General features: G+C 40.9%; 1 protein-coding gene across 1 annotated transcript in view; it reads left to right on the plus strand.

Annotated features, from left to right (window-relative positions):
- adgb (androglobin) overlaps positions 1–13,200 on the plus strand; it is a 35,717-nt gene that overhangs the window by 5,790 nt on the left and 16,727 nt on the right. Inside the window, exons 7-18 of the mRNA XM_085770388.1 lie at positions 953–1,039; positions 2,488–2,648; positions 4,616–4,689; positions 5,438–5,612; positions 6,006–6,099; positions 6,604–6,754; positions 9,333–9,378; positions 10,218–10,329; positions 10,509–10,572; positions 10,729–10,821; positions 11,778–11,886; positions 12,198–12,336. Coding sequence (XP_085626514.1) covers positions 953–1,039; positions 2,488–2,648; positions 4,616–4,689; positions 5,438–5,612; positions 6,006–6,099; positions 6,604–6,754; positions 9,333–9,378; positions 10,218–10,329; positions 10,509–10,572; positions 10,729–10,821; positions 11,778–11,886; positions 12,198–12,336 — 1,305 coding nt within the window. The remainder of the gene's footprint in view (positions 1–952; positions 1,040–2,487; positions 2,649–4,615; positions 4,690–5,437; positions 5,613–6,005; positions 6,100–6,603; positions 6,755–9,332; positions 9,379–10,217; positions 10,330–10,508; positions 10,573–10,728; positions 10,822–11,777; positions 11,887–12,197; positions 12,337–13,200) is intronic.

The following is a 13,200-nucleotide window of genomic DNA, read 5'->3' on the forward strand; positions in this document are numbered from 1 at the left end:
AACATTAGTGCACAGGAACCTCCACAGAGGGCCTTTTGCTGACTCAACCACACCATTACCTGACTTAATCTCTGCCTTGGGCTGAGTTTAATTTGGTGACAGACAGGCAATGTGCGTGTCTGTGATGGGGCGACATGGCGTGTGTAAAGGTGGCTGTTCCAGTGTCCACTGAAGGTCGAGACATAAATGTTTTATCCAGGACAGGAAACAAAGGAGTCTCTCTCCAGGTGAATCATTTATAAGCTGTAGTGAAAGTTCTACATGCTGAACTAGGACTACCTAGGTGTCTTCTGATGCTCTTAAAAATGTTGTTGTCATTTTTTAATAAAGCAAGCTGAAATAGAGGGCCCCTTTCACTTTGGTGCTCAGTAGCTTTTATGTAATGGTTATGGACTGTAACATTACCAATCAAGATGTATTGATTTCACTTCCTCGGCTGTCGTAACGATGGACTGGACAGGTTGGCCACAAGAGGACCAATTAGAGCAGCTGCAGCCATCTGTTTCGCCTGAAAATTGGGTGTGAAGGATACACACTCAAAAATCATTTAGAGAGTTTTACGAAATCCCTGAAGTAATTCATACTTTAAAATGTAGAACGTAAAGTCAGTCTGTGTAGCTGTGTAGAAAAAAATTGTCTCCTGTTACCATTTTGCTGTTTCTGCATTTATTCCTGCCCTTCCATAACATTATATTAGACGCAATACACAGTCCCTCACCATTTTTGAAAAGAGAAAATGACATCTATTCTTGTTGTCAGTTGCTTAGCAACGAGTTAAACCTCTTAAATACCAACTGTGTTCTGTGCTTGATTTACCATATTGAAACTATGACCTCAAACTGGCACCAGTGCCACTATAGGTGGTTTGAGTGGAGTGTCTAGTTCTTTGCATTGGTCATTTTGCTCAAATAAACTGTTGTTGTTTTTAATTGTTTTCTGATGTGTGTTTCAGTGTTGTGTCGGAGGCCTGTGGGGAGATGGGTGAGTTCACCTTTATCCACACCCTCACCGGCTGGATTCCAGAAATCAGGCCTTTAAAGTAAGATCCTTATTGGTCCACCTTCCTCTCCTTCTTTGTCTCTAGTGGTATGCTCTGAAATGGTCCTTTGTGTCATTGATAGATGGTTTGACATTCTCATTCTTCTCCTGTACGAAAAAAGTGAGAGGCAGACAGACAATCTAATCTCTAGTAGTTTATCACAATAAAGGCTGTGACACCTAACTGACTCACAGGCTTACAAGGCACATTTCTCCCTCTCAAGTTTACTATTTTGTAATGTGTACTGTTGCAAAACCATATAGATTGTGAGTGAGAAGTAGTACCAGTCTACAACAGTCTGAAGAAAATCAGACTTTGGGGGGAAAATGACTACGGTCTACAATGGAAACAAGGAGATATGTAATAAAGGGGGAGGAGAGGCAGTGTGTTGTGGAGAATCTCAGCTTGTCAGTGATGGAACTTTAATGGGGCAACAGTGTTTTGGAGTGGAGCCGGGAATGTTATTCTCTCTAGCTCAGCAGGTTGGCTTCTGTTAGTGAGTCGCCTGGGGAGTCTATCAACACGTACAAGCAGTGGGCATGACTGTGTTTGCCTTCCAGATTGATTTGTGACACATGGATACGTAGTCTTATGTGTTCCTATCCACGAGCACACCCATACAGAGGGTTTTATTTACATAATCATATTCAATTCCAGTGGCACCCGTATGGAATAAGTGATAAGAAAATCAGTATTCTGACTGATGCTTAGAGCAACCATTAATGTAAACCACAAAACTACATCCAAAGTTATATATTAAAAATGGCTTATTTTTATTTTAGTCAGTATTATACTCCGGTGTCTCTTTATCTGCCACTTACTATCATTCACATCTCCTGAGCTGACAGGACCTATTTGAGAGAGGAGCAACCATATCAGAGCTTCTTTTGGAGATTACTGAAAAAGGGGCGATACATGGTGTAATTCAATCCAGATTTTAACCAGTTGGTAGCAAAAAGAGCAACCTTTAGGAGGAATCTTTACAGATTTGCATATGTCAATGACATTACAATGCTAAAAAAAAGGTTGTTCATGTCAAATACAATAACAAGTCTAGCTCCCTTTTACTTGATAATCACGCAAAGATAATGCTCACTGTGTCTGATACGTATATTAACTTTAGATACTATCATATTGCCGCTGTCAGTCTGAATGTATGGAGATAGCCCTTAAATATAGCAAATTGAGGGTGTAGCTCCATCTTTACACTTGACTGGTTTTGTCCTTATGTTGTGTTGTGTCTGTGAGGTTAAATGAAAATAAAAAATGTCTAAAGGATGTGTTAATATCAAAATATATTATGCTATATTGACTACTTTATTTTTGAGAGAAAGAGATAGTATAATGATGTAAATGGTGCAGCCCATTATACTGCAAATACAGGGACAGTAAAAGAAATGGGGAACAAAAACTGAAACGTTTCTGTGTTCTCTTTAACCTCCTTTCAGATCTGGGGGGAAAATCTGGAATTTCTTAGAAGACACTCTTCCTATATTTACACACCCTGATGAGAGTTTACCAGAGACAAAGCCCCAGACTGTGGATCCAACTGCAGGGAGAGATTCCAGCCTGAGTGACAGCAAGAGCCAGCTGCCAGAGCAAGAGAAAAGTAAAGGCCAGAATTTTGCCACAGTCAGACACACACATGCACATACACACACACGCACGTATGCATCTCCACAAACATACATTTCAATATCTCAATTATACACTGTGGATGCTCATCTAATTGAGTGAGGCAATTGAATCTATCAGCCATTAGTGATCATTTGTATGCACTGAATACTTTTATTGCTTTGTGTATTCATATACGTGTGTGTGTGTGTGTGTGTGTGTGTGTGTGTGTGTGTGTGTGTGTGTGTGTGTGTGTGTGTGTGTGTGTGTGTGTGTGGTGTGTGTGTGGTGTGTGTGTGTGTGTGTGTGTGTGTGTGTGTGTGTGTGTGTGTGTGTGTGTGTGTGTGTGTGTGTGTGTGTGTGTGTGTGTGTGTGTATGAATGTATGCGAATGCACAGTGTGTGTGTAAATCTCTGTTTTCTCCCTCAGCATCCATAATTCAACTAGTATAGAGCATGACAATGAATATTTCATTGTCCCACAGAAACTTGCATTATCAATGATTCCATTTTCTTATGGCAGTAATAACCCTTGTACATTTGCAGCAGTCACAGTATTGCTCTACTGGCCAGGCCTAAGTCCACAATCACGCCACCATACTGCAAAATATGTCAACTTCTGAGCCCTGTCGTCAGACTGCCAGTGCTTTCTCTCCTTCCTTTCGTTTCAAGCAAGCATCACTTCCTGTTTTCCCAAGCTCATGTATTATGAAGTGCAGGAAGGGTTAATGTGTGTATGGTGGACTATAAATAAACCAGCAGAGGGAGCAGTGGCAGGGTGAATTATTTGGTGTTCCCGCAGGGCAGAGGAGCCTCCTAAGTCAAGTGTGGTTATCTGATGAAGGCAGGATTGAAACATGTCCTCAGAAAAGAGTTAGAGATTTGGAGTTGTTTCAGGTCATTGTAATAGAGATATGAAGCCTTTATTTAGGTTGCACATTTAATTTGAAGCAGATTTTGTATCAGAAATAACACTGTGATCAAAATCATAATGTGATACAAAGGACGAAGTTCCCTCTTACATAATTTCTATTGACTTTTATTAAACTATTGACATATATTCAAAAATACAACATGACATTTTGTTGCAATTGTGATCCATGATGATGAATTAAAATTATTTCTCTCATATTCCCCCACCTGCTCCTTTTGACAGTAATCCGTCTCTTTGGCTCGTCTACAATTCCACTTGTTTACAATAATTAAGTGTTAGTGTTTGGTATTATCTTAATGAAATGCCTTCCGTTCACAAAGTGGTATTACTTAACAAAAAAATTATTTTTTAATGAAATGCATCAAGTTGTGCCACCCACCACACACAGATTTAAACCCTCCCCCCCTCTCTCTCGCTCTCTTGCTCTCTCTCTCTCTCTCTCTCTCTCTCGCGCCTTTTTCGTGCTCATTCTGTGTTATATTCCATTGAAATGCATAAATCAAAATGTATAAATCACTATGCAGCGTGAAAACCACTTCTCTGTTCAATTCTTAATGTGTAGCCTTTATGTTAGTCTGGCAGTGCTCCCATCTCTCTTCACCATAGTCCTTCAAATTGATTTTCCATGTCTTCTGGCGCATGCGCTCACTTACAGTATACAATGTACTTTAAGATGCACTATAGGAGTGGGGCCCATCCATAGGCGTAGATAACCTAGACACTGTCTTATTGGCTTCGTCATACCTGTGAAGGCATGTGATGCTTTCATACTCCAGTAATTGACCTAAAATTTGTTGGGAAATCTAGTTTAATTTTCTTTTGTCATCATAATTTTGCATTACTACATTCTACTAGTATTACTTAATCAATATGGTTAATCGGAGTCAGCCTCAAAAGTCAACAGTTACCCTCAATAGCATACATGCATGTGGGTCCATGTACTTGTTGTGCGAGTTTGCATATCGTTATTATGTTTACCTGTTGATTACCTTGAAAAAAACTAAAGCCTTCTTTTTCTGTGTTTCTCAGGTTCCCCGGAGGTAGTGGTGTGTGCCGGCTACTATCCTTTCCAGCCAACTAATTCCTATGGGTTTGGCCAAATGGTATGGCTATTCACTATTCCTCCTCTCTTGATTACCAGATATAAAGTACACATGCTCATTACACTGTTGCATGACACATATGCAACCATTGCATTTGGTCTTCTTTACTATACAGACTTGGCAACCTTACAGAGATGCACAATATGATGCAAATGCTGTATCGTCTTGATGCAATGGCTGGAATGTTGTCTGACCCAAGCAGTACTACTTCATCAAATTATATATGTAACATGTATATATAATAATTATACATAAATATATGTGATCTCATATAATTATGATTTCATCAGAACTGTCAAATTAAGTTTCAACACTTTTTAAAGTATGTGCTGTCGAGTCACTTCTGTTACATAGCACAACAATGTGGAATTGCACAAAACCCCATAGTACTGTAACAGTGGGTGGTGGAGATGAAACATAACAGTGCTTGTGATCTGGGGGCATGTTGTGTTCTATTTGGATGCTTCGCCTCAACAGGCTTCACTTTATTATTTACACTCGTGCAAAAGCTAATTGGTGGACAGTTTCCTCTCCTTTGGAGGTATTATAAAACCTCAACACTCTGATCTTGACTTAGATCAGAATCTTCCTGTGAAATCCTGAATTAATTCACCTGTAGAGTTGGTTTCGGGTGACAATGTTTTTTTGTTTTTCACTTTAAACTGCATTTTTAAATATTTGTTTGCATGTTTAGTGGGTACTACATGTACACTTATGTGCATGTATTTGTCAATATACTTGATCACAGGCTGACTCCTCAGAGTCCCTGCGTCGATACAGTCTCTCCTTGCTGTACAGTCACATAGTCCTGTTGACCAGAATCCGGGCATGCCAACTGGAGCCGCCACACAAACCACTACCTGTGCCTCGCTGGAAACTAATCCGCCAACAGAAGGAGATTGTGGTCACTGCTGAACCACGGAGTGAGTGAGAGACAGGAAGCAGGGAATAAAAAAATGTTAAAATTAAGTTTGGGAAAAAAGGTGATGAAGGGGAAACAAGCAGGAGGATGCAGGGGAGGATATCAAACAAATAGTGTAGGTGAATTTCATAAATAAATCTGACTAGAAAGGAAAGAGAGTGTTAATACAGGAGATTTAGAACCTAGAGTACAGAGGGCATACAGTCCCACATGCACAAATGAAAATAGGAAGGGAATAGGTACAACATTTCTGTATTGTTAATAGTTTCAAGTTGGGCATAGCTGACATCAGCTGATCTCTGAGTATAAAAAAAAGAACACGTAGAAAGAATTCAGAGTGTGAAAAGGCAGTGTTGGCATGATGTGTAAGGATTTTTCTTTTCTCTTTTTGCAGAGATCCCTTTGTCAAAACCAGAGCAGTTCATTGAGGTTGCCAGTCCTTTCCTCTCCTACCGTGCCAAGAGCAGCGTTGGCTCAGTCTCAGAGCAGTGTGTACACTGAAATGAACTAAAACTCTCAAAATTAAGTGATATGTATAATTTCTGCCTTTTTGTTCTTCTGCTCATTTGGCCATTAGTTAGCGTGTGCTCTGATCTCCCTATGGAGGAAAGATAACAAGAAAACATCTTCCTTATGGAGATCAATAAAAATCATATTTTTCTGTTAATCCATTTCATACCCTCTTTCCCCCTTTAACAGGGAAACGACACAGAGGCTGATAAACAGATTTATTTTCACTTGCCTATTACTATACTGACTGTAAAAGTGCTTGCCAACATTCTTAAGCTAAAATAAAATGATACCCTGGTGTCATTTAATTTGTATGTAATATGACACATATGACTCATTGGCACCATAGATGATATGGTGTACTGTGTCTAAATATGTTATATGTTATGTTAAGATGAGGTGCATGTGGCATCATGATGATGATGATGATGATATGGTGAATGTACTGTATGTGCACATGAATATGTGTCTTTATGTGTCAGGGAGGTGAAGCAGAGCACACAGAGGAAGTATTCCTATGGTTCCCCTCTGGTGTCCATTGCTGAGAGAGAAGAGACTGAAGAACAAGAAGGCCTTGAGCCTGATGCAGCTGAACGCACCACTAACTCAGCAAACAGCACCAACAAAAAAGAGGTACACAGAATCACTCTCTGCTGGGCACATGTGGTCAGTATGTGTGTGTTTACCATTTTACAGAGCATTTTGTTGTTTAATATAAAACTTTAATTAAACATAGTTACCTAGGGCCATTTATATAATAGCTATGAGGCTGAGCTATGTGTCCAAAAACTAAAACAGTAGCAGCTGTCTGCAAAAAAACAACAACTGTTGCCTCCTCTTGTTATTTCCTACATTTTCCCCCCATTCTCCCACCCCTCTGTCTACCCTGTAAGTATGCAGTTGAAGGCTAATCAGAGTAGCTCTGTGTGTCAGTGACAACAAGGCTGCCATCCCCCAGTCTCAAAGTCACTTCTGTTGTCTCCCAGCCAGGCCACCACTGACCAGGGGCACATCTGCACTAAAGAGAGAACCAGTGATGGAGGGGAGATGAAGGGGAGGGTGGGGTTCAGAGCAGGAGCAGAGAGACATAGACACAGAGACGAGGATAGAAACAAAGATAGAGAGGAATAAAGATAGGGGGACAAATGTACCGAATAAGAAAGGAAGGGGACCGGGGGAAAAAATGGAAAGAAAGTGACTGTCGGACTGGGAGAGATGAAAGCGGAGCAAGACACAGGGAGATATGGGAAAAGAGAATCTCTGGTGTATGGTGATGGTGAACCGGGCGCGTGGGTTTCATGCAGGGAGAGGTCGTGTACTGCGCTGATGAAAAAAGCAGTGCAATTAGATGGTGTGCCATCAGTGTCTGCATCTCCTGGGGGGTTCATTATTACACTTCACTCCTAGCATACAGAGAAAAAATAGAGTTCATATTAATCGCCCTCTTGTGTAACTGTGACCAGTTATAGAGCGGTTAGGCTAGGGCAGTATGGACACGCTAATTTGATGTGTCGTTTGATGTGTGTGTGCACATGCACTCGTGCAGATTTGGTTCGTGTATATGTCATATGTGTGCTACGTTTAAACTGAAAGTGTGTTCCTGCTTTTCGCAAAGCACGTGGTGGGTCATGTGCTCAGAGGACCGTACATCAACTGAGAAGGAATTTTTCCTGTTTTTGATCCCTCTGTTTCTCTGAACGCTGGCCAACAGACTCAACCTCTGTGCCTTGCTCCTAGAATAGAAAAAGTGGTGTCACATGATGTCTCTAATACCCCCAGTGGCCTACTCACTCAACTTTAGTGTGGGTTAAAGCATCAGACCCTGGAGTAAGCGTGCAGTTTTAACCTCTAATATGCCTGGAATGTGGATAATCACAAAATCACTAAAGAGCCTGCATGGCTTCAGGTTGCCGTTGCCGAAGAACTACACTTCCCAGAGTCCAGGTTGGGTGGTGAGATCTATGGATTTCTGTGTGCCTGCGAACTGCCACAAAGAGATTTTTAACTTAATTTATTGTCATATTGTTCATGCATGAATTGGGATACACTCAGAGAAAAATGTGAAATATGGAGAGTCTGTTATGAAATGTGAAATACGGAGAGCAAAGATTTAACTCTGGCTGTGTAAAATAAAGCCCCGTGGGATTAAAGAAATGCGGCCTCTTCCACCCATCAACTCATGTCTGTGATTTGATCAAAAAAACTGCCTCCTCTGAAAGCAGCAGCTTAAAATCTCAGGAGGCCTGTATGTAAGATCTATCAGTCTCGGTGTCTTCTTACTGTACTATGTAGGTAAAGACAAGCAATCGAATAGAGTGGCATGATGTGGGTGGACAGGACACGCCATGCCTTAGAGCTTTATTCAAAGTTTTATGCACTCTTGTGAACACGCGTACATTTCTGTTGCAGGAAGGTGTTGCTATAGTGGTGGAGAGGAGGTCAAGTGTGCCTCCCAATCACAATGCCTCTTTACGTCTGTCTGAGCTTCTGGGTACTTATTCAAATAAGTGGTGACTCACACACACGCAGACACACACACACACACACACACACACACACACACACACATGCTCACTCTGACTCATCAGGGAGTCTTGGCAGGAGTTGCTTGAAGTCATACGACACAAAGCCATATAAGCCACTATCGGACATTCACCAAGATTTTTCCTCAAAGGAGAAAACCCCAAATGAAGGGACCCGGAGGAAAGTACCACTAGTTGATACAGGTGCACCCCTCTGCTTGGACTTGAATCCAGCTTTGTTATCAGAGCTTTAATAATGTCATCATGACCAGATCATGCCCTGCCTTCCTCAGACAAAAGAAGATGGTATTTTAGGGATTTGTTAATGACTCATTAGCTATATTTCTTTATTGTGTTGGGCAGACGAGCATGAAATCAGAGCTGTTGAGTAATTTCCCTCTAAGAGGAATAACATGCTAAACAACATAACTCCTCATCTGTCACTGACAGTCGAAGTAAATTAGAGCTGGTATTCCCTGGTGGTGTTTTTAGCAGGGGAGGAGCAGCCCTTGTCACATTAAACCGTGTCTCGTGTCCTGTGGTGTTCGGCGAGAATGGCGCAACACCACAGCTGGCATGGGATCACTAGAGGGTGGAGGCGTATCTCTGGCAGTGTTACTCTATCAGCAACTCACTGTTCATGCCTCTCTCACTCTATCTATTTTCTCTCTCTCTCTGTGTCCCTCTAGGTTACTGCAGAGGACAGGAAGAAGGACGATGATGACATCTCCCATGGTAAAGGCTGATCCTTTGCAATGCTGGGCCCCTCATGGATGTTGAAAATAATCTGTACCTTATCTGTACACACAATCGCTTTACCCGAGGTCAAATATTAAGCTGCCAGAAAGGGCAGATGCTGATTAATTCTGGTTTATTGGACTTGATGAAAGTAGCAAAGGTCTTCGTTTTTGGTTGATTTGAACAGCATCTGTGCAGCATAGTCCAATTAATGTGATTAGAAGAATTTGCATCTCTCGCCTCCACTCCATCCATCTTTCTCTCCATGACTCCATCGACACTTTGAAGAAGATGGGACTGAAATTATGTCTTATGACAACCGGCCAATTCCCTGCCTTCTCTCTGCCCCCGTTTAGTTGCTTAGTAACACCTGCAGTTTGAGTGAGCAGACCACCATTGCTCAGCAGCAGAGACACTGGCCCTCGCCGCCTCAGCTTTCTGATCAGACTCTCGCTTTGAGTAGAGCTCGGGGGCAGAGCAACTCTGTGTGTGTGTGTCTGTGTGTGTTTTGGGTAGAGAGTGCGTCTGTGTGCATATGTCTGCGGCTTTGCTCTGCATGCATTGAGATAGTGGGAGTCAGTGAGTGGGAGTATGGATGTGCATGTGCGCTTACACTATGCCATTATGTGGGAGTTTGGCCAATTCGATTCACTGTGTTTAAGATAATGATTTGAGTCTAGGATAACTTGCTATGAGTCACTAGAGGAAAGACATTTTGTTACTCACATCATTCTCAGCTTGATAAGGACATTATTTTTTTCTTTATTGCTGCAGATATGTATTTGCAATAATTAATCATTTTAATTTAAGTTCTATGCTTTATACTCCAACTCTAGATCGACCCAAATCTGTAATGAAGGAGCCTGTAACTCAGCAACTCTTAGCTCCTGTCAAACCCATCCTGCTGCAGACCTGGGTGGACCTGGAGGACTTTGCTAAATGCTTTCAGTGAGACACACTAAGAGACAAATATGTATTGCACACAATGCTGTAGTAATTTGTAGAGTAACAAAACAGTCTTGGAAATAGGTTAGTTGTGTGCCTAAAAAATGATGCAATCAACATTGTAATTGCTTTTGTTAACAAGGCATGGAAATAACTGGCATTTATTTCTGTTTTTCTTCTAGGACTCTATTAGTGTTCCATAAATCACAGTTCTACCCACATCATATCCATAAATCTCACTTTAAGGTACATTATGCATCTCAAAATAACCCAATGATTAATTTGTCCAGTGCTCATACTTTATATATTTTCCTACATAATTTCATGTGTTTGTGATTTTACATATTCATGCTTTTTGTAATTGACATATTTCTATTATGGTAACTTATCTGTTGTCTACAGAGCACTGTCCTGCCCAAAACTGCAACAGGTAGCAGCTGCAATGGATCGTCTAATATCTCAGGACCTGTGTCATCTGCTGTTGCAAGCCCTGAGGTACACATGTGCAAACGCACACAGATGCACATTGCATACAAACAGATGATTTGCAATGTATTTGTAATGTATTATCCAACCTAGCTTTGTACATGCTTTGACAAGACATTTTAAAACCCATAAATAGTCATTATTTTTTTCAGAACCTGGTATCACCAACAGTTATAAGTGCAGGTCATTTGTTGGAGAGCCAGAGAGATGTATCTGTTTTTGATGAGGGTCAGAAGTTTGCAGATACAGTATATAATGCTTGCAAGCTGTGCAATGCTTTGTGAGTAATGAGCATTTTAAAGAGACATCTAAATTTAACCATGGTCCAGTTCACTGCAGCCAAAGCAGCAGAAACATGGCCAGATCTGTGAGGCAGAGCTTGTGCTGTGCAAATGACTGGCTATGTCAAGTCAACATAAAGTGCCTGTTCATATCACATGCATTGCATACATACTCATCATTAAGTCATCTGAAAGTGCTGTAGTCATTGCATTAACACAGGCCTTTTTGTAGGTGTGTTAGTACCTGCCTTTTTGTTTTTGAGTGTGTGTGTTGTATGTCTGCATGTATAGAGCGCTGATTATGCTCGTCTTTCTTGACACTCTCGTCTCTACCTGTCTTTACCGGCCTATATCTTTATCCCCTGATTTGTCTATCTTTCTGTCTTTCTCACAGTTTTTTTCTTACACCACTACATTCACCATCTTGCCCTCTTCCCCTCATCTCTTCTTTAGCTCTTCAGCTCTTTTCTATCTCCTCTTATGTCTTCCTCTTACCTCCTTTTCACCCCGTTTCTTCCCCTCTTCTGTAATTTCCTCCAGGTTCTCTTCCACTAAGTCACCTTTTATCCATCATCCCTCCCTATGGCTTTCTGCTCTTTCTCTCTTTTTCTGTTCCATGTCTGTCTTCTTACTGATAACTAAGTCCGGTGTATGTGTGTGTGCTTTTGTGTGTCTCCCACCAAGTGCTCAGAGGTGAGAGGCACTCACTACCTGTGTGTTGACAGCCTGCAACCCTCCCAGATCCTCATCAGCTTCTCTGCTCTGCTACTTTGGGGAGATACAGCCGAGGAGAGTAAGGGTTTATCTATACACTCACACACCAACACACACATGCACACACAAACAAAGGTACTTGGATACAAAAAGATTTTCTGATAATATAATGTAAGAAACTTCACTACCGTAGTTTCTTCAGCAGCAATTATAACTCTGTCCTTCAGTACACACAAATCATACCTATATCATAACCAATTTCAAATCCACACTTTATGTAAATATTCATAATAACTTTATGAATTATTAATGTGACCTACTGTGCTTGTGATATTTGATTATAGTCTGTGACCAATATACCTTTTTACTCCCCTCTACAACACCAATTAGAAAAGGAAATGTCAGCAGAGTGTAGGTCTGCAGTTCTCACCGCCCAGCCTCACTCCTGGAAGAGTCTGCAGTCTCAGCTGCCCATTCTCACCATGAAGACCACCTCCTCCAAGGCAGACATGCTTAACTTACCTCCAGGGTAGGACAGCATTGATCTTTCTCTTTCCAGGCACACTTCAATCCCAAACCAAGTAGTTTTTCTACACATGCAATCATAACATAGAAGACTGAGAACTGTGTTCCACATTGATCGAGCTTACTGTAGGCCAAGGTCACTTTGACATCATAAAAAAAACACATATTTATGAATAACAGTAATATGTCCTACATGCGCTGTCATTTTATATTTAGAATATTTAATATGTGCTTCACACATGTCCATAGTCAGCTTATCAGATGTTTATACTATCTCATATTCTCCTCAGTATTGCCATTTTACAATGCTCATCTATCATATCAATTTTAGGGATAAATTTATGTAATGCAAATTTTCTCTCAAATTAGTCCTGTTTCAAATTTTAACACAGTTTTTAAATTTTAAACCTAATAACTCAAAATTACCCAAAATTCTAAATCCCACTAGGAGATAGTGCAACAAAAGTGATTTAATTTATCTCTCATGACCAATGAGAGCTTGTGATGGAAGAAATAAATGTAAATGTAATGTAGTATGTAACTGTTGTTGTGGTGTTTGCAGCTATGCAGAGATCCACTTAAAGCCATCATAAAGTTAGCAGAGGGTATCTGCGTACTTCAGATGCTCTGAAAAGCAGTAAAAAGCATCTGTCCTAGTCTCTATTAATGGGTGCTACTTGGCCTAGAAGCAGAGGGCCTACTTTCTGGGGTCAGGTGCAGGTATGAAGCAGTGCAATTACCACAGAGCCATAATCACACACATAGCACTCAACTTATCGTGCCCATATGCCCCATAGTACACTCTCCAAGAGATAATTGCTGATGTGTCTATGGTGTTGGGCAGCAGTCATTTTACAACACTACTTTT

The sequence above is a fragment of the Trachurus japonicus genome, chromosome 24 (genome assembly GCF_045865225.1).
Source record: "Trachurus japonicus isolate A0001 chromosome 24, Traja_1.0".
In the NCBI taxonomy this organism is placed as follows: domain Eukaryota; kingdom Metazoa; phylum Chordata; class Actinopteri; order Carangiformes; family Carangidae; genus Trachurus; species Trachurus japonicus.